Raw genomic sequence first — 21,879 nt, 5'->3', positions numbered from 1 at the left:
TCTCAGAATTCAGATAAGTTCAAATTTTGAAGGGTGGTTGTGTTTTGCTTCACATGCTGTTTCAGAAAATGCAAATTAGATAGATTATTTGCCTTTAAATGAGAACTGAATGAAATTCCTCTCTCATTCCTAAGTGTGACTGAACACAGCAACAGACAGCCCATGACAAGCCATGATTCCTGATGTGTGTCCAATGGTTATAGCAGAGAATGCTGAAAAGCCTATCTCCCCCTAGCTCCTTCCCATTCACAGTCTCACAGAAAGGCATTTTGATGGTTTGGCATGTGTGGAAATTAACCTTACTTTCCAGCCCCCATTTCGTTTGTGCTAAATATCCGCACGCCCCCTCTGGCAATAGCTTCATTCAGTAAGAGCTTTGACCCCCAAGAGGATATGTGTAATCTGATTTGTAATTGGCACTAATTAATTTTAATCTCAGTGGGAACACTTCGCAGGGGGTGGGGCTGATAACAACTGGGGGAGGGAAAGGAAAGGTATACATTCAGTTCCTTGCTGTATCCATAAAGGACGCTGGTATATTTATAGGCCAAAACTGGAGCGGCCAATTTTTCATTCTGCCCCTGCACTTCTGCCATTTCAGTCTGCAGACAGTTATTTGGGAAATAATCTCGGGGAAACTTCTCAGTGCTGTGGGAAAAGATTCAACTGATTATTCTGTAGCGCAAAACTGACTAGCAACAGGCTAGGCATTTCCCTCCCTGCTCAGTTGGCAACCTTAAGGCCAACTAGATTGTGCCCTGGAATTGGCTTTAAACGGATGCAGCATTTTATGCAGACTAATCTTTTCAAGGCAACTGACACAACAATGCGTCCCACAGCAATGAATCCTGCCAGAAGAAAATAAAATAAACATAACAACCCTATTGCTCTGAACTCCCTATATCCCACTTCCTTGCTCATCCCAGCTTGATGGAAGCAGAATGGGACTCTGTGAAAAGCCAAAAGCCGGAGGAGTGTGCCAACTTTTGAACCATGTTTTGTCCAGAGCGCAGATTTTGGGCACTACTAAATGCTCCACCGGGAAGGTAAACAGCATTTCTATGCGCTGCTCTGGTTCACCAGAAGCGGCTTTGTCATGCTGGCCACATGACCCGGAAGCTGTACGCCGGCTCCCTCAGTTAATAAAGTGAGATGAGCGCCGCAACCCCAGAGTTGGTCACAACTGGATCTAATGGTCAGGGGTCCCTTTACCTTTAAATGCAGTGGAGACTGCTCTGTTAAGATAAATGGAGCTCTGCCTGCCAACTTCAGTCGGTGAACTAATATCAGTGTACTGGAAGAAGCAAAGATCACCAGTGTTGAAGCAATGATTCTTCAACATCAACTTCGTTGGACTGGTCATGTTGTACGGATGCCTGATGATCATCTTCCAAAGCAACTATATTCCAAACTTAAAAATGGAAAGTGTAATGCTGGTGGTCAACAAAAGAGGTTTAAAGACTGTCTCAAGGCAAATTTAAAAATTGTAGTATAAACACTGACAACTGGGAAACACTGGCCTGCGAGCGCTCCAGTTGGAGAACAGCCTTTACCAAAGGTTTCGAAGGCTTTGAAGACACTCAAACTTCGGACGCAAGGTAGAAACGTGCTAAGAGAAAGGCATGCTTGGCCAATCCACACTGATCAACTCCTGCCCGGAAACCAATGTCCCCACTGTGGAAGGATGTGTGGATCCAGAATTGGCCTCCACAGTCACTTACGGGCTCATTGTTAAAACTGTGTTTATGGAAGACAATCTTACTCAGCTACGAGTGATCGCCAAAGAAAGAAGAAGAAGCCCTCAGGCACCCCCCCCAACCCTACCTGCCTGTCTTATTTGCAACTGGTCCAGAGGCTGACCCTGCCTGCCAGCTTCCTGCACCTGCATCTCTGTGTTCTCCCTTGCAGAACAAAACTGGAATTAGTAGGCTCAGCCTATTATTGGTTCTGGATCCACTTACTGTGAGGACTCCCTACCTTCCCCTCTATCAATTCCAATGGGCATCAGCCATCACTAGTTAAATGACAGCAAATTTTCAGTTAAATTCATTTACATTTGAAACTGGGTTGTTGTTCCATTGTATTGTGTGTGCCATGGAGTCTCTTTTATTATCTTTCTAAAACATCCTGCTAAGCCTGAGACACTCCCTGCCTGATTAACAGCTAAAGCAAATGAAATTTTATTGATTCAACGTGAATACAAAGCAAGGTAGATGTGGGATAATCAGCCTCATATAACCATCATGCTTAGGTCTAATTAATACCAGGCTTAGCTCACCTTGAGTGGGAACAGGTAATCAAGTCTTTGTTCTCCTTCCAGTCTGCCTGAGAAATTTGGCACGTGAAGGAGTTTTGAGTTGGCTGCTGCAGCTCTGACTGCATGGCTCTTACAAGTCGTTGTTGAGTTCCTATACCAATAATTTAGGAACTTTCACCACTGTAACTAAGCCAAGTTGTACTGCCTGTGTTTTCTGACTGATGTATGGAAAAGCACATGAACCTGACCTTTGGCATGTTTGTAAAGAAACAATTTTTAACTTACCAACCTTGTCTTTTTCTATGTTGGGGAAAGAATGGACTACTTTGGACTGTTATAAAGGTCTAACAGCCTATATTTCTATGTTTTACTTTGCTGCATGTTTTGTGGTTTTAAATCTCTGCTGGTGTTCTCTCACCAAAGAGTACTTGCCACAATCTTGGATCCTGGCATCCAGGGATTCTCCTTTTATATGACTAATTTTTCCTTGACGACCAGCACTAAAGACCTCAAGGTATTTTGCCTCAAACCTCTGCTTCTGGGGTGGCTGGTCCTTTTTCCAGATACTCCATGGAAAAATCAACACAATCTAAAAAATGCAGACTACAGAAGTTTATCTAATCCCAAAGGCAGTTTTTATACTTTATTTATTTGCTACACAAAGCTGGCATCTGCTGTCCCAAAGTTGTTTCAGTTGTTTGTGTTCATCTAGAAATCAAGAAATTTTAAAGGTTGTGTCCAAGAACTCCAGCTTGGAGTAGACCCACCAAAATCAAATGGTAACTTTCATTTTCCTCAAGCCTGGCTGTGAAATAGATAACAGAACACAATGAAGGCCACAAAGTAGATAAATAAGAGGAGTGTCTGTCCGAAAAGGAAATGAGAGAAATGTTTCCGGGCTTCTTTCTTGAAGTATTTCTCCAGTTATGTCGGCATAAATGGAAACCAAACACAGCCTGGCTGGATTCAAGATGGTGCCTGTCATGGTAAAAGTCTTGCTTGCTTTTTAATTTATTGCCTGCTGGGGAACATCTGGCTTCATGAAACAAATACTCTGCTGGGGGGTTTTCTACCTAAAGGGTTGAAAAACACACCACACATATTTCAGTTATGAGATTTGCTCCCATATGATGGCCACCAACACAGATGGCTTTAAAAGACCGATCAACAGAGGGGAAGGTTATCAATGGTTACTAGCCATGGTGGTTATGTTCTGCCTCCATTATTGGTGGCAATATGACTCTGAATACCAGTTGTTAGGGAGTTGCAAGTTTGGAGAGTGCTGTTGTATTCACGTCCTGCTTGTTGGCTTCCCATTGGGGCATTTGGCTTTGCCAGTGTAAGAACAGGATGCAGCTAGGCTCTTCTTATGTTCTGTGGGGCGTGTATGCAGCTTGTCTCCGTTTATGCTTATGCACTTGCAAATAAACCAAATATTAGAAAAACACCATTAAGTCTCTTGTCTTCCTTTTTTCTTCAAATAAAACTGAATCTCCAAGTTGTACAGCCTCTTGAACATCTCACCATTCCGTCTCTCTCTATACTATAACCTCACCTTGACACCATGTGGGGGTCCTGCCCCTCAAGACAGTCCCTTCTCCCTTGGCAACAGCATCCCCCTTCTGACACTTCCACTAAGCAGCCCTGACTGGAGCCATTGTAGGGGGAACCCCAGGCAAGAGAAAAGGGACCATTATCCCTCCCCTTCCCTTCCCCAGTGAAAGGGTGAAGTCACTGTAGCAATTTTGACAAAAGTGGGTTTTGTTGGCAAGAGCCCCTCCTGCACCCTCTTCCCTTGGCTGTTGGCACCATTCCCACAACCTTTGTGACGGAGGACTTGTGATCTGTCCCCAGCCTTCATTTAGAGACAGCGCTGCTTGCTGTGGATCTCCTTTTGAAGTCAAGGCAGGCAGGTTTGGCTGAGGCCCTGGCATTTCCTGCCCTTTAAACCCCCTGGATTTAGCTTGTATTTCATTTGCATTTTTTTAAAAAAAAGCAAAGCAGCATTAGCATAGTCTGCGTCAGTAGCTGTTGACCTGTCTGGATCAGAGGCTGTGTGTTGACCTCAGACATTTGTGGGCTACTATCAGGAAAACAATGTTCAATGCAAACAAGTTGTGGACAGCAGTTCTTTTGGAGGAGAGAGAGGCACTTGATGCCACAGACCTCTGGTGGCCAACATTTGAACTGGCCCCTGATCCTTAAGCAATCAGCCGTGAAGACTGGTTACCAAAAGGCCCTATCATGTCAGAGACTTTGCCCAGTTTCTAAGATGTGGGTGGGGAACCTATCTATCTGGTCTCAGTGAATCCCTTTCCCCTTCCTTCTAGTGGATTAAAAACAAATAATCATGCCCATGGAAGCGCCTCACAACTGTTTTCAGGAGCAACTCCCAGAAACATGAAAAAGAAAAACAATTTTAACATATTAACTATTAACTGTGGACACATATATGTGATGCATGTAAAGTTTTCCTCTCTCCACTGCAAATTGAAACCCAGGTTCCCAGTGACAGTAAGGAGATCTGCCCAATTTTTGCACCTCACATGACACGCCTGTTGTAAAAGGCAGTGCATGCAATGTATACCACTGCTAATGCAACCATTGGGCAAATTTATGTATTTTCATATTTATATATTCCAGGAAAAGGAACTACAGTATACAAATGCTATCATTTTATATTGCGGCTGCGATTGCACCTGTGTGTAAGCCCCATTGCATTCAATGGGATTTGCTTTTAATGTTAACAAAAGGTTTTAGGTTAAAAGTCAACTTGACTCCTAACTAGGTTAGCCCAAGGTGATTGGGAAGTGCCCGGATGTCGCTCCACCCCTCCTCCGTTTTCGAAAGGGGCGGGCCCAAATGCAGCCAGCGAGTTGGAAGAGGCAGCGGCGGCATCAAAATGGCGGTCGCGACCCGAGGGCTGACTGTGAGTTTCTATGGTAACCGCCGTGTCCCCACCATTACCACTCCCCCTTTTCCTTCTTGCGTTATCCTTCCCTCCCCCTTCGGCCTTGGGTGGCCGGTATTGATTTAACTGCTCGTTTCATAGCAGCGCGCCTTCCGTTTCCACACTGTTCAAAACTATTGGTCCTTCAAACCCCGCTCCTTGCAACAGTATCTGCCTTCTTCATTATCTCTTGGTTTTGACGTTAGTGCCCTCCCGTTTCCTACCCCGGGAAAAATCTGCCGGCATTTGTATGGTTCCGCCCTTCTGATTTTGGGCACCCCCACCCGATTAATTATGGGGTGATCATATTTGGGATGTTAATGGTTTTCGTGCAAAAGTCTATAAATACCAATATTACAGATTTGTGTTATACATAACTATAATGGTAATGTTTATTGAATATATGGGAAATAATTGTGTACAGCTGAAAACGCTGGCAGCATTAGGATAAATTCAACAGTGTAAATAAGTTTTGATGGATGCAGTAATGGAATACTGATCGGTATAGTTTCTGTGAAATAGGCAGGGATTCATGATATGTAAAATGAACCATGGAAAGGGAAGGGAAGTCGTTGATAACTTAAGGATGTAAAATGAGTATTTTAAATTGTAAAACAGAAAATGTAATAATAAAAAAGTACTGTGGGTTAAACCACAGAGCCTAGGACTTGCTGATCAGAAGTCGGCAGTTAGAATCCCTGCGACGGGGTGAGCTCCCATTGGTCGGTCCCTGCTCCTGCCAACCTAGCAGTTCGAAACATGTCAAAGTGCAAGTAGATAAATAGGTACCGCTCCGGCGGGAAGGTAAATGGCATTTTCATGTGCTGCTCTGGTTCACCAGAAGTGGCATAGTCATGCTGGCCACATGACCCGGAAGCTGTACGCCGGCTCCCTCGGCCAGTAAAGTGAGATGAGCGCTGCAACCCCAGAGTCGGCCATGACTGGACCAAATGGTCAGGGGTCCCTTTACCTTTACCTTTACTATGACATAGTGGGCACAATCCATGCTAAGTTAGATGAACATCAGTTGGATTTATGTTTTTAGTAATTTAGCTCAGTAGTTTCAGTGCTGTGGGGGATAAATGCAGCTAACTTTGACTGCAGTCTTAACCTCTCTTACTTGGGAGTAAGTCCCATTAAATTCACTAGTACTTCTGAGCAGACATAGGAATGTAAGCTTTGGTCCATCTAACTCAGTGTTGTCTGCACACCGACTGGCAGAAGCTCTCCTGGGTTTCAGGCAGGGAGACTCCCCTAGGCGATGCCGGGGTTTTGAACCTGGGGCCTTCTGCATGCAAAGCAGATGCTCTTATCCCCAAGCTACAGCCCTTTCCCAAACACAATGTAGTTAGGATTATGCTGTTACAATGCTTCTGTATAAGGCACTATATTGCAGACAAATAGCTGAGCGCCTCCCCACCACCCTGCTGCGTTCTTGATTAATTCTAAACTACTTAGAAGTCATTTTGGCATATAAGCAGGATATACATTAATAAATGAATAATTGGCCCACCAGGCTTCACACAATGCATGGTTTAAGTCTTTTTTTCATAGCTATACCACTGTTTCTGGTCCACGCCAGTGATACAATTTCCCCATGTTGTGTGTTCATAGAATTGTAGAGTTGGAAGGGACTCCAAAGGTTGTGTGGTCCAGCTCCCTGCAATTCAGGCCCCACCCCTCAATTGCTACCACTCCCACCCCTGCCCTCCACTCTGTTTTCGCATTCCTGGAATGATATTTCTGTACCTCTGTGCGTGTACTTAAAAAAAAAAGTCACAGGAAGTGTGCAAGAGCACAAGATTTCCAAGGGTGCTTCCAGACCGTTGCTGTTTTGGGGTGGGATTCACTCACATTGTGGTTGCACAGTTGGACATCTTGCGCAGTAAGCCTGATTACTTTCAAAACCGAGACTTCCTAAAAACAGGAAAGGGGGTGGAAATCCATTGGAAAGTGTGGGATTGCTTGCTTGCTTGGTGCAGCATCTTCCCCTGAAACAAATTGGGACCTATGCTCAATAAACAAGTCGTCCAGAAGTGCCCCAAAGATTACCAACCCTTAGTTACCACGTTCTGCAGCAGAGGCTTGGGCTTTTTTGCGGTGTGTGTGTGTGTGTGAATATGTGAATATATTTTATCATGGAGCTTAAAACAGTGCCCATGTGGTGGCCCCCAATTCAGACGCTGATCAGACTCAGACTTGCTTAGCTTCAGGCAATGGTCTGATGTGCCTTATAACCAAACCCATCACTGCTTAGAAATTTTCTCAAGTGGTAAATAATAGATTTGGTTGTTTTGGGGGATTTAAAAAAATATTTTATTTTATTTTACAAAAAGTTTCTGTCTTTGTTTTGAAAGGAGTGGCCTGGCTATGTAGGGGTGAGTGTGAGCATTAGCTGAAGGGAAAAGATGATATCCAAAACTCTCCTCCACCCTCTCTATAGCACAGATTAGCAGATACCGGTACCTTTCAACTTTATAGCAATCCTTGTGGGATGAGGAAGCAAAAAAAGGCGTGTAAGAAGTCAGAGAGTTAAACCTGTTTTAGTGACCTAATTGCTGTTTGTTTTGCTGCTGCGCTTAAGGAATGCCAGGAGTTCATCTCGCCTTGCTCCCCACCCCCAGCTCCATTTGGGAGTATAGTTCCCCCACCGCCCCATTGCCTGATGAAGGCTAAATTTGGGCTTAAAAAAGCATGGAAATGGATGTTACATTTGTAGGTCAAGTGGAGTTTGTCAGGGACTTTGACATGTGAGACAGACCATGAAGAGAAACCAAAGACATTCTTGAAGTTTTATGGCTTTTTAAAATTGTGTTTGAAGATAATCCTTATTTTACTTACTACGTTCATCAAGTTACGTCTGTGTAAAACAATTCATATTGATAAGCATCTGCAGGCACAGTTCTGTGGCCACCCCATTTAACTTTTCTTCCAGTTGCACAAATCATACTATGTAAAACATTCTGGCTATTCTCCTTTAATTTAAAATACCACAGTCCACTAGGATTCCAGTTGTCCCCACTGAAAAAGTAGGTACTCTTGTGTGGCTTGTTAACCCCAACTCTCTTATAGGCTACTTAAGACAGTGTGAGACAGTGTGAGGTAAGAGTCCTTTTTGGGCACTAAAGCCATTGGGTCAGCCTTCCCTAACCTGTGGCCCTCTCAATGTTGCAGGACTGCAGTTCCCATCATCCCTGACCACTGGCCATGCTGGCTGGAGCTGAACTGAGAACTCTTCTTGAGAAGTTGGAATGTCCATAGATAGTCCGTAACACCAGAGCTGCTCAGCCAATAAAGGTTGGAGGTAGAACTTCTTTTCTGAGGGCCAGTGGCTGTTATGTGGCATCAGGACATCAGAAGTCCATCTAGCATAGTGGTGGGGTACCTGTGGCCCTCCAGATATGGCCAGGCCTTAACTTCATTCATCCTTAATTACTGGCCATGCTGATGGAGTTGAGCAACATCTAGAGATCCCCAGATTGGGAAAGGTTGCATTGTGTCAGAACAGCATCAGTGCCATGAAGGCAGCAGGAGACAGTATGAGATTGGCCAAGCCAGGTCTAAATATTAGGAGCTTGGCCTTTTGACCTTGCTCATTCAACAGAGCAGACCATCGTTTAGGGAACAGCCATAGCTCAGTAGTCAAGCTATGTATAGGCAGGCTCAGGAAAGACTGTTCTCTGAGACTCTGGAGAGCTGCTTCCATCCCATCAGTGGATTGAGAGACCTGTGAGGCCCTCCAAATGTTTTTCGGACTCCAGCTCCAGCCAGTGTCGCCAATGGCCAGGGATAGTGGAAGCTCCTTGGGTGGCCATCTGTCATGTATGCTTTAGCGGTTGGACTTGATGACCCTTGGGATCCCTTCCAACTCTACAGTTCTGTGATTCTGTGAACATCTGGGGGGTCTCAGATTTCTCATTCTTGGTGTTGACAATATTGAGGCAGATGGACTGACTTCCTGTGTTTGTGCACAATTGCCAGGCCAGCAATAGCCTCTCAAGGTTTAAATTCAGCTGGTAAAATTCTTGTGGCTTAGCTGTTAGCTCAGACTTGTCTGCCAGGTTACAGTGTGCTCCCCTGGGTTAATCCAAGACACCCTTCCCCTTGAATAGGCTACACTGGACTGAAGCAACACTCTGTGCCTTCGGTATTTCCTGTGGGGGTTTAAGCACAGCATGCAACCGACAGCTTCAAGGTTGTTTTGTGTGCAACTGTAATACCCCGCAGGGGGCTCCAAGCCTGCGCATTTTAAGCAGCTGTCAGACGCTTCAAAATATTCCTTTCCTTCACCCCTGCACCCTGTGCCTTTATTTCTGTTTTCTTTTAAGCAATTGTTGCTTGAACTTCTTCGGTCCTAAATTCCTCCAGTCTTCACTTCTTCTTGAAGTTCTCCCTGGGGTGCAACTAACCTGGCCTAGTTTAATAGGTAGCGCTTGCTGGTAAGCGACCGGATTACTGTGAAAACAAATGGCCTGTGGGTCCCGGCTGCTTTGTTTACTTGTATTTAAAAAAAAAGTTAATTTAAAAAAGGGGGGCAGAAATGATACTAGCAATAAAGCTGGATTGGCTCCCATTTGCTACACTGGCTGAAAGGAGCAGTGAGGTTTTAAAAGTGAGTTGCAGCCTAAGCCTCGGTGTGCATGAGCTGTTCTAATTAGCATTTGGTTTGATTAGTATGGTGAAAGTTGCTGCAGGGACTGGGAGTCGCAGACACTGTGCCGTTACAGTTGAAATTTCTCCTTGGGGATATGATGAGCAAGTTCTTTCCAAACCTTTTTGCTTTTTCTAATATGCAAACTTCAGAGTAAGTTCATATTGCTGCTTGTTCTGCATCCAGTTCACCCCTATTGCTAGCTTTTCAACCCTAATCTGCACAACATTAGCCACCATCCATGCTGATCCTGTAGTTTCTTGACAAATACTGCTGTTTGATGCATTATTTTCTCAAACCAGCTTCAATCCGACTAGAAAAACGAGTCAGCAGTGATGTGAACATCACACACGCACACCTTAGCACTTTATGAATGGAGGTGCAAAGTGAGCTTTGCAAATTGTGGCTTACGTCAGCCACAGTTGTGACCTCAGTGTTGTGGTTTGTAGAACTATGGTTTGCCCAAACCATTGTTTACCTTGCATGAACAAAATAGCAAACTGTGGTTTGCCACAAATCGTCAAAAGAGGAGATACTATAGCCGTCTTCAAATACCCAAAGGGCTGTCACATGGAAGCTAGCTTGTTTTCCCCTGCTCCAGAGGGAAGGACTCAAACCAATAGCTTCAAGTTATAAGAAAGGAGATTCTGGAAGAGCTTCAGGAAGAGCTTTCTGACAGTAAGAGTTGTTTGACAGTCTCCCTCGGTAGGTTGTGGACTCTCCTTCCTTGGAGGTTTTTAAGCAGAGGTTGGATGGCTGTCTGTCATTGATGCTTTAGTTGAGATTCCTGCATTGCAGGGAATTGGACCAGATGACCTTTGGAATCCCTTCCAACTCTACAATTGTATGCTTCCATGAAACAGTATTGAAAGAGAGGTTGGGTATAACCATTACCACAAGCGCAAATCGTCAGGAGGCCACAATAAAAAGGATGCCTGGGAGGGGACCTAAGAGAGCAAGGACTGACTCCCTAGTCTCCTTGCTCCATTGCCTTTCTACCTGCTTTGAGACAGAAGCCCTGGTTGCTCTGACAAATGGGTCAGAAGGTTTCACTGTCCCTTATCTAAATCTGATTGGGCTGTGCCCTCTGCTTGAAGGACACGGGTTTTCATCCAAAGGGACTAAATTGAGCTCTCCTGGGTCTACCAGACCATACAGTCATGTTAATGGAAGGCCAGCTGGCTCTTATCATTCCCTGATGAGAAAATATTGCTGTTCCTCGATCAGTATTCCATTTTATGAACACTGCTAGAAGAAAGTGCTATTAAGTTATTTTTTGGAATAAGGTTCTGTATGTGATTAACCTGGTGGTAAACTGTCCCAGCCCTTTCTGGAGAAGCCAGGGATTGAACCTGGCACCTTCTGCATTCAAAGCAGATGCTCTCCCACTGATCCTCCGCCCTTCCCCAAGTGTTAGCTGCTGGTGCCTACAAAGCACCTACAACTGCCCTTTTGGGATGCTTGGCTTGGCCTCTTTCTATCTGATTGTTTGTTTGTTTTGTCCTGATTAATGGTGTAGAATTTATTTCCATGTGCTCCACACTGTAATGAGCCAGATGGTGTTTCTGCAAACTCTGAAACAAGGAGAAATAAACACTTAATACTGCTGAGTTGGCAGAAAGGAAGAGATGGTGGTGGAAACTCTAACACTCTCTCTCTCTCTCTCTCTCTGTGTGTGTGTGTGTGTGTAGAAGTACCTGGCCTACCTCTGAAATGGAAATAAATACAGCGGTACCTCAGTTTTCGAATGTAATCTGTTCTGGAAGACCGTTTGAGTTCCAAAACATTTGAAAACAGCGGCGCAAAAGGTGGTCTGCAAATTTAATAGAGAAAATTTAAAAAAAAAACATATACACTCAGCGGAAGCTGTTGGACTTCCAAGCCATGTTTGAAAACGGAAACATTTATTTCTGGGTTTTCGAAGTTCGAAAACCAAAATGTTCGACTTCCGAGACATTAAAAAGCCAAGGTACCACTGTAAACAGAGGAAGAATTGCAATGCGCTGGGTCCACTGAATTAATCTGAAATGAGTTTAGCCTTATGTGGTGGGGGCCCAGCTGACTGGGCTCTGACTCGGGCCAGCAAAACAGTTTGCTAAAAATACACTGCTAGTCATCCAGGCAGGCAGTCGGTGCCCTTTCTCTCGGGGCAGTTTGCTCAGTCAAGGAGATGCAAGGAACCACAAGACTATAGAGCTGAAAGGGACCCCCAAGGGACTTTTGATCCAGCCCCCTGTGACAAAGGAATCACAGCTAAAGGTGGTCACCCAACCTCTGTTTAAAAACCTCCCATGAGGAATAGTCCACCGCCTTCCAAGCTGTTTGTTTAAAAAGTGTTTTCTTTTACCTTTGCATGTACTCCCCCAACTCCCCTTTGCCTCCCCTCTTTTTCCTGCATTGAGAAACCAAGGGATGGCAAAGTTAGAGGGGGTGACGATATTTGGGGGAAATACGATTCCTGCAAGCAGACGTTTTCTCTACAATTGTGTTCTCTTGAATCCCAGGCGTCCCAGCATCTCCAGTGGGTGTGGGAAGGGGCAGAGCTCAGGGGCGGAGTGTTTGTTTGCATGCAGGACGTCCCATGCAATTCCCCACATTTGCCGGTGGGGCTAGTAGAGACCCCCTGCCTGAAACCCCGGAGAGCTGCCGCCAGTCAGCGAAGACAATACTGGGCTAGATGGACCAATGCTGTGTGACGCTCAGTTCAAGGCAGCCTCCTATGTCTGTCGTGTTATATTTTTAACTTCACAAGACTGTTATCCTGTGAGCGGTGGGGAGAGGTTGCAGAGAGAGGATTTGAGCCAGTGTAAGGCGCTTTGGGAAGCCAAACAGGTGGCAAATCCTTCTTTTATCTGTAAAAAAACGGCAGGAAAATGACCGTATCCCTAACATCGCAAACCCGCTCCCCCCTTTTAACAGGCCTGCCTCCCACTGAGATGGTTTTCCTCTGCTTGGTTAATGTTTGCTTCAGCACTTCAGCTGTCAGGGTGGGGGCTGGCGGCTGGCCAGGCGTGAATTTTGTGGGGGGGCTTGCTGATTTCCTCATCCCCATCAGCTCAGGAGCAAGCTAGCCGTCAGTGCGGCCTGGACCTGGAGGAGACAGCGAGAAATCATAATGATTATTTTGTTGTTGCTGAGAAAGGGCAAAGGGAGGCACGTTGATGGTTTTGCGGAGATGGGACGTGACAGAGAAAGGGGGGGGTCGCAGGGTGGTTGCCATAGCAACAACTCAGCCGAGTGACAGGGATGCAGATGGAGAACTGCATCTTTATAATTTTTGGCTCCTGATTAAAGGAGTGCCTGACTGAAGCCAGGGAGGGACCAGTGTCCCCTGGCCGCTTCAAGGTCAGCGGGAGATAACAGCCATGGGGCTCCTCCAGATTGGTGGGGTTGTGTGTGTGTGTGTGATAGTCTATTCTGGAACATGCCATTGACACAATAATAGTGCATTGGTGCTGGATTTATACTGGACTGTCCACACATAATTCCATTCTATTAGCTGCTCTGCAATGCTTTCCCAATGTTTACCGTAGAATTGCTGTCCAGAGGGGGGCACTCTTGCGCCGCAGAGCAACGAAAGGGGGACAAACCAGCCAGCCAAACACAAGAGCATTTGCGGCACAAAAAGTTGCAGGATTTTAGCAGGAAGTTACAAGGCACGCACTGTTTGGAAACATAGCGGTCCGTCCACCACAAAACCCTTTTCAGGCACAAACAATTATGGAAAGTGGGATTGTGTAGAATTGTCCCAGTAACAATCACAAACCCCACGATGGGCAAAAGATTCCTGCATTGCAGGAGGTTGGACTAGATTACACTTGTGGTCCCTTCCAAATCTACAGTTCAATGATTCTATGATTAAATACAGAATAAAAAGGACGTCTGGGGGGGGGGGGACATGTTTTCCAAAGGTTTGCTGTGGATTCTGATAATTGTTTGGCTCTGGATTAACACTGGGAACACCAGAGGCAGCTGTCAGGCAACGGGCCAAATTTGACATGTTAAAAGGTCAAGGGTTCAGCCAGTATAGCTCTTCTGCCTGATGTACTATTTTTCTAGAAGCAAGGAAATAAGGATTCCTCCTACTTCTCTGGGAGAGAATTCAAACATGGAGTCTTGTGCCAGCACTGTGCAGAAATGAACAATCAATGGCATTTTCTGGGTGGGTGAAATCTGGCGGTCATCTAGTCCACTTTCCTACTCAACGGCAGCATCTGATATGTGTGTTTTAGTTAATTTAAAAGCAGCCCTAAACTACTTAATAATTAAAATTATCTAAGTGGTATACAAAAAATACAGCATAAAAATAATACAAGTGTGTCCTAAGATGAACTACAATGATATTATCTCCCAATGCTTCCTACGGCTGTTATGGGGTTGTCTTGTTCTGTTTTTATGGTATAATGCATTGATGTTTAAAATGTATTCTTAAGTACTCGGAGATCTCCAGGTAACAAGTCTTATAAATAACAACAATAAAGGTGCACCATAAAAAACAGGAAAACAATATTTATAAGCGTGATCCAATCTTATGGGTCAGAGAAAGTCCAGGCATAAATAGACATCTGAAGCAGCTGACGGATAATGCAATCATAATAATTTACTTACATGTTTTTTTACCTGTGCTTTTGTGTAAGATTCCATGCTGGGTTGCAGCAGTTTAAAAAATACAGTATTAAAAATAGTTGAAGTCAAATTACAATCCCAAGAATAGGGTAAGTGGGTCATGACACACACACACACACACACACACACACACACACACACACACCTGAAGACACATGGCTTTACCCTGGCCTTGGCCTTTGACACCATACAGTATATATATATATATATATATATATATATATATATATATATATATATATATATATATATTTGCTTTCGTAGATTTTCACGGGTACAGGAATGCAGGTTTTGGTGTCCTCGGGTGTCTTCCCGTGTAAAAGTTGGGGTGTCTAGGCGACGTTTCGACGAGGTCTCACTCGTCATCTTCAGGCTGGTGCTTTCGGCTTCTTGTTACTGGAACAGAGCAGGATCTCAGTGTTTGAGTTCCTATAAATACTGTAATATATATATATGGTGTCAAAGGCCAGGGTAAAGCGATGTGTCTTCAGCATACGATAAAAGCTATATAAAGAAAGGTGCAGGACACACCTCTGTGGGGAGGGAATTCCACAGCTTAGGGGCTGCCACAGAGAAGGCCCTCTCCCAACCCACCGAACTTCCAAGGGTGGTGACCTTTCAGACAGTTGGGGCACCTTAGATTGGCCTTGAAAATGAACTGGAAACCAGTGCAGCTGTATGGGAAAGGGAAGGGCTGCCACAACTGAAAGGAGCCAAGTAAAGCACAACCACCTGTGAGTTCCTGGAAATAATGACCAGAGGCGCCTAGCCTGCTGGTTCTTCCAGTTGGGGTGGGTGAGACTCAAATCAGTCATTGACCAGTCTATCCCTGCCTATCCTGACTTTGAAGACCCTCACAAACCCTGGACAATCCTAGCACAACAGCCCTTATGCTGTTTCCAAGTTTTTAAAGAATCCCCCCCCCATTGTGGTCCCCAGTACAAAGTACACAAGGCATTCACCAGAGAGGTTCCACTTGGTGACATGGTGCCCTCTAGATGTTTCAGGACTGAATGGGACAGTTTGAGAGGATCAACTTGTTTTCAAACCTGCCATCTCAAGGAAAAATCCTTTCGGGGGACTTTGCCAGTGCTTCCTGATGCACATCTTTTAAATAAAATAATCTTGGCTTGGCAGCAGGGCTCTCGAGGTCACCTTACCTGAGCTACTTTTAAATTTTGGTTTCACTCTCCCAAGTGCAGCACGGGGGATGTTCATTATGCTGGCCTAGCTTACAAGGCCGTTGTACGGATTACTGAGTCAGTCTATGCCTGTGAAATGCTTTTAAGATCTTAAAGCACCACACAGACACACCATCCATCAACTTCAAATCCCAGATGCCTTCCCTTTCTTTCTCTTTCCTAGGTCGGCATCTTCCCAGGACCAGGGTGTGGCGCTCTTCGGGAGGTCTGAATATGACATTAGCCATCCCCTTTTCCATGTGCCGTTGCTGCTGGCTGTGCCAAAGTGCCAGGCATCGAGTGTTTTCTACCGCGTTCTGCAGCCGGTGAGTGCTCTCCTGGCTCATTTGGGATGTATTACAATGCAGGGCCTTGAACAAAGCTCGGGACGAACACTATGAGAGCAGACTTCTGATGATGCATTGGCAATACTGTGCCCGCCATACACTGAAAGCACATAACTTCCTCCCACAAAGAATCCTAGCAACCATAGTTCACCCTCTCCCATAACTACAATTCCCAGCACCCTTAACAAGATGCAGTTCCCAGGATTCTTTGGCGGGAAGCCGTGTGATTTAAATGTGTAGTGTCTATGCAGCCTAAGTCTGAATCTAGTGTCTCTTGGCTTCTGCCAAAGACGTTTCTCTTCCATTACCCCTTCTGGCTCCATAGAGCCAGAATATATCTTCTGTACTTCCAGGTCCCTTCTACTGCTCTCTGGAGTACTCTGGATTCAGAAGAGGGTGCCCACAGGCTCCCCCACGCTGCACTCAGGGGATCACCCCATTGCATTTGCCCAGCGTATGAAATCTCCCTTGTTCTTCTTTTGTCTCCAGTGGCAAGGAGCCACGAAGCGTAACAGCCCACCCATTTTGCAGGCCTGCACCTGTTTAATTCTCTCTCTCCTTTCCTTTAACTATTTACTCTGGTTGAATTATCAAGATTTATTCCCAAAACAAAAAAAGGAATCACAGGAGAAAGGAAGTGGGAGAATTGCATCCCCTTCCATTGGCAAGCTGCTCCCATTCTGGTCCTTACTGATAACAGAGTATTTTGGTTGGTGGATTACGGAGGATATTATATACACAGCTGGTGGATGTTATGCATATTCTTTTCAGTCTTGTCCTCTTGAGTTTGTAATGAACCGCCTGTTCTTTTATTTCCTCTCTCTCTGTATGCATGTGTGTGTGTGTGTGTGTGTGTGTGGAGAGGGGAGACTTATTTCTTGCATATTGTTTACCAAGCACTCTTCACAGTGATTCTTGAATTTTGTGTACCCAGGGGAAGGAGGGAAAGAGCCCTGTATGTCAGCTCCCAGTGCCACCCTCAGCCTGTTTGCTTTTCTGAGCATCCTCTAGGCTAGACTAATGTCCTGTGTTGTTGTTTAGTAAAAACCACAGCTCAGTGGGAGAGTATCTGCTCTGCATGCAAATCTCCCAGTTTCAATCCTCCCATCTCCATGTAGGAGGAAAAACTCCTCTCTGTAACACTGAAAAGCTGTTGCTATTCTGTGTAGACCAGGAACTTCATGCTTGGAAGTCAAACGCACCCCTCAAAGCCTCTCTGGCCCCCAAGACTCTCTGCTTCCTCAACCTTGGCCCTCCAAATGTTTTGAGACTACAATTCCCATCATCCCTGACCACTGGTCCTGCTAGCTAGGGATCATGGGAGTTGTAGGCCAAAAAAACATCTGGAGGGCCAAGGTTGAGGAAGCCTGCCCTAGGCCACTGCCACCCCTTTCCGAGCCACACCCAAGCCTGGCAACTTTCTTGAGTGTTTCTTGCCTGGGATGAAATGTGCCCTTGAACTCTAAAAATGCCTTTTGCTTGCTTGGATGGAGGCCAGGAAACGGAGTGTGAGCATGTGTGGACCACGAGTTGTCAACCTTTTTGGACCAGACTTCAAATTTTAAGAGAACGCCACTGACACAACACAATAGCATCTCTGTCTCTGTCTCTGTCTCTCTCTTTCTCTCTCTCTCACACACCTATGATGTTGCTGTCCATCAGCAACAAGGAGCATTCCTAGGTACCAGAAAAAGTATCCAAGGTAGCCACATTCCCTTTCATTTCACAGAATCACTTAAAAGGTACCAGCACATTTAGCCTCATAATTTTCTTTATTTTATTAAAATATTGTTTTATTTATTTCCAATACATAACAATGACCAAAAAAAGAAAGGAAAGAATACAAAACCAAAATCCCAACTCCCCACCCCCCACCCCTCGAACTCATCAATCTGGTTAAGTTGGCTAAAATCCATTCTGTGATTTTGGTAGTTGCCATTCTTCAGGATTATCAGGAAAGTGTTTTATAAAAGGATGCCGTATGTCAACAAAATCATTTGCATCATTTGTATTATTTGATGCATGTAATCTCTTTGTTATTTTTTTCTGATACAGCAATAGATCATACATTCTGTTTCCAACGAGAGATACGCAGATGTTCCAATCCTCTCCTACCTTTCTCTCTAGGAATGGTAAAGACTTACTTAAAATGGCCACACTAGTGCTTGGTGGCGCATGTCAGAGCCAATGTGGTGTAGCTGTGGGACTAAGACCTGGGAGACTAGGATCCAAGTCCCCACTCAGCCAGTCACTGTCTCTCAGCCTAATCTACCTCACAGGGTTGTTGTGAGGATGAAATTGGGAGGAGGAGAACTATGCATGCCACCTTGAGCTTGGAGGAAAGGAAGTACATGAATGTGATAAATAAACAAATGTCAACATTGAGAGATTTGTGGGCGGGGAGGAGACATGGGTGATGACGTCATTGTAACCAATTCCTCCTCCTCCTCCTCCTCCTCCTCCTCCTCGTAGGTCGCCAGCCAGAAACAGCAACTACTATGACCTGCTGGGGATCAAGCAGGATGCCACCCTGGAGGAGATCAAGCAGGCCTTCTTCAGCAAGTCAAAGAAGGTGTGTTATAAAATGGGTGGGAGGGACAGAGGGATATACATTTGCAAGAGGAAACAGCACCCCCTGAAGCTGACTTGGTGAGCATACACATCCTACATTTACAGCACACCCCCTGCCCTCCAAGGAATCCTGGGAACTATAGCTCACCCCCAGAGAGCTACAGTTCCCAGCATCCTAACAACCTACAGATCCCAGGGTTCTTTGGGGGAAGCCATGTGCTTTCATCGTATGTCATGTACACAAGGGTGGCTGAACCTCTCCATTAGGATGCTATGAGAGGCTACCTGCTAGGCCAGAGATGGAGAACCTTTGGTCACCCAGATGTTCTTGGACTCCGGCTCTCGTCACCCTCAGCCAGCACAGACAACAGTCAGTCCGTCAGAAGTGGATGGGAAGATGTGTTGGAAGGTGTGGGGTAACCCTTCCTTGAAACATATGCACAGTAAATAGCCAACATCATTTAACCTTCCCACAAACTTTGTGTGGAAAAAATAGGATGAAAGAGGCTGTTGGGAGGTGACCACTGTGGATTACGTTGGATGGGAGAAGGGCAAGTAAGCTTTGTGTGTGCTGTAACTTGGGATGAATTGATCTGTCACTTTCAGTTTCTCATTTCCTCCGTCTTAAATTCTGTCCCCCACATTTCCACATCAGTTTGCATAAAAATGCATCAGCATGTATGTATTTTTATATGTACTTTTGCCTAATCCATATATTTTTGCAAACCAATTTCCTCTAATATAATGCCTTTTTTACATGCTATTTTTACTAATGTTTCTATTTAATGCACACTTTAGCCACTCTGTGCAAATTTTTTTGTATGCATTACTTGGCTGAAGAGCTGCATTGCAAAATTCAAAAAAGCACAAATTTCGGAGGAGGGCTGTGTTTCGCTTTGCCCATTATTTTGAATGCAGATTTGGTAGGTTTGCCTTTGAATGTGAACTGAAGCAAAATTTTCTTGCACCCATGGCTGTCATTAAAGACATCTCTAAAGCTACCTAAAACATCCTTTGCGTACGGTCAGGTATGTCCTGGATCTTCTCCTCTCCCTTCTTCCCTGAAGAGGGCAGTGTTGAGCCGAAAGAGCCCTGGATCCACTTCCTGAAGGAAAACCAGCACAGTGTTTGTTTTTGCAGGAGGGTGCTCCTTTGAATTCTGCTTTAGAAAAAGGCAACCTGGCTTTTTAAAATCTGTCTCCTGTGCTCTCAGCCCAAAGGTACTCCAGAGCTGTCTCTACCATATAGATAGCCTAGGGAGCCACTTAAGGTGGTAGACCTCAAGTGGCACTCACCATACTGCAAAGAACAGGCATATTTGCAGTGACTGACTCTGCTTTTGAATGTGTCAAGCCAAAATGATTCTTGCATTGTAGCATCAGGCTGGCAGAGCATCCCTGGATGGAAGGTAGGAGGCTGCCTTATACTGAGTCACCTCATTGGTCCATTGAGCTCAGTATTGTCTACACTGACTGGCAGTGGCTCTCCCAGGTTTTCAGACAGGGAGTGTCTCTCAACCCTATTTGGAGATGCTCAGGATTGAACCCAGGACCTTCTGCATGGCATGGCTGATGCCCTACCACTCAGCAGTAGCCCCTTCCTTCTGGTGCACTTCCAGTGTCTGTGGTTAGTTGGCCTTGCAGGGTAGGGTAACCCACCCTTTCTGGAGCCCATGGACACATTTGCAAGCTGGAGAACCTATTTGCACCTCCTGCTGTGAGGGCCTTTCCACATGTCTGTTCTGTTGTGCATTCGTGACAATTTGTGCTCACGATGCTATTATGGCGGTCACACGCGATCCCACTTTCCATGGTTTGTACCTGCAAAGGTTTTGGGCTCGTTACACTGCTTCATTCCCAATCAGTGCATATTCTGTAACGTCCTGCTGAAACTTTTTATACACAAATGTTCTGGTTCCTTTTTTGTCCCGCTTTTGTGGTACTACAGCCCTTCTAGACGGCAGTAATGTGGTGTCATTACTGGATGACGATGCATGAAGAGGAGTGGTGGGAGGCACCAGCTGGGGAACTCCCAAGGGAAGAAGACTCAGAGCTAGGAGATTGGTGGTGGGATGAGGATGGGTGGTCAGAGGGAGAAGGCAGCAGACTGGGAGGAGGAGGTGTTGGAAGCTGTAGAGGTAACAGAGTTTAATGAGCAGGAAGAGTCTGTGGCAGAGAGCAGCCCAGAATCAGAGGCAGAAGCAAAGGCTGGAGAGGAGAGGGGCCAAGAGGCAGAGATGAAGAAGTCGGAGAGTCTGCCGCTTCTGCTGTGACCAGCTCCCCTTCCCCCTAGTCTCCCAGAACCAGAAGAGGTATGAAGAGGGCGGAGCAAAGGCTAGCAAGGCGGCAAAGTCTCAGATTGCTTGGGAAGGACTCAGAGAAGGAGGAGACTTAGAGCAGTGTTTCCCAACCTTGTGCCTCCAGCTGTTTTTGAACTACAACTCCCATCATCCCTGACTAGCAAGACCAGTGGCAAGGGATGATGGGAATTGTAGTCCAAAAACAGCTGGAGGCACAAGGTTGGGAAACACTGACTTAGAGAACTGTGGGAACGCGGGGACCTTCAGTCCCCTCAACTGCCTCAGTGGGGCAAGATCTAACAGGATGAGTTGCTGTGCTCACTAGGCCAGGCCTCCTGAGCTTTCTTGATTCTTCGAACAAAGTGTTAACTTCACAGATGCCGTGTGAGTTGACACCCGCTGCTGACACGTGGGAACATCAGGGAAGCATCATGAAACAAGAATAAATTTGCCACTAATGCTCAAGCATTGTGTCAAAAATACGCTGCAGAACACACCCTTAACAGGACACCAGTCTGGAGGGGCCCACGGTTAGAGTGGCTCCAGTGGATATTTCTCTCGGCTTGGCCAGGCGCCACTAAGGAGGAAGCAGACCCCCCTCAGTGCCAGAGGAGGCATTCAGACCCTTTTGATGTGGTTGCAAAATCTTCCACAGAGCAATTAGTAATCCCTCTGCTTGGTGCTTTTAACTTCCAGCGTGGATGAACTCGGGACAGTTGCGTCTCCAGCAATTAGGTCCCGCCCCCCCGAAGATCAAGACTGCTGGGTTTCTGGGGCAAAATGTGTTTAAACCTGCTCTGCTCAGACCTAAGCTCGTTAAGGCAGTACTACCGTCTGTCTTCGCAGAAACCTTATGCAAGTTTCCAGGTATTGTGCCCTTCAAATGTGCACAGTCGCACAGTATGCAAGCATTGGATTTGATTGTGTGGAATCCTGAAAATCTCAGCCTTCGTTTTAAAGAAAAAGAAAATAGTTTCCAGGCTTTACGACTGCAAAG

At 45.5% G+C, this 21,879-nt stretch overlaps 1 protein-coding gene across 2 annotated transcripts in view; it reads left to right on the top strand.

Annotated features, from left to right (window-relative positions):
* The first annotated feature begins 5,060 nt into the window (after positions 1–5,060).
* The window catches only part of DNAJC4 (DnaJ heat shock protein family (Hsp40) member C4), a 39,556-nt gene continuing 22,737 nt past the window's right edge, over positions 5,061–21,879 (top strand). Inside the window, exons 1-3 of one of the 2 annotated variants that reach the window (XM_081891861.1) lie at positions 5,061–5,199; positions 15,850–15,991; positions 18,485–18,584. In XM_081891861.1, coding sequence (XP_081747987.1) covers positions 5,076–5,199; positions 15,850–15,991; positions 18,485–18,584 — 366 coding nt within the window. In that variant the 5' untranslated portion in view covers positions 5,061–5,075. The remainder of the gene's footprint in view (positions 5,200–15,849; positions 15,992–18,484; positions 18,585–21,879) is intronic. The other variant, XM_081891862.1, reaches the window with a different exon arrangement.

This window comes from Podarcis melisellensis (assembly GCF_964234715.1).
Source record: "Podarcis melisellensis genome assembly, chromosome: 16".
Classification (NCBI taxonomy): domain Eukaryota; kingdom Metazoa; phylum Chordata; class Lepidosauria; order Squamata; family Lacertidae; genus Podarcis; species Podarcis melisellensis.
The sequence above is the reverse complement of the archived record's forward strand: the minus strand, read 5'-3'. Positions and strand labels throughout refer to the sequence as shown.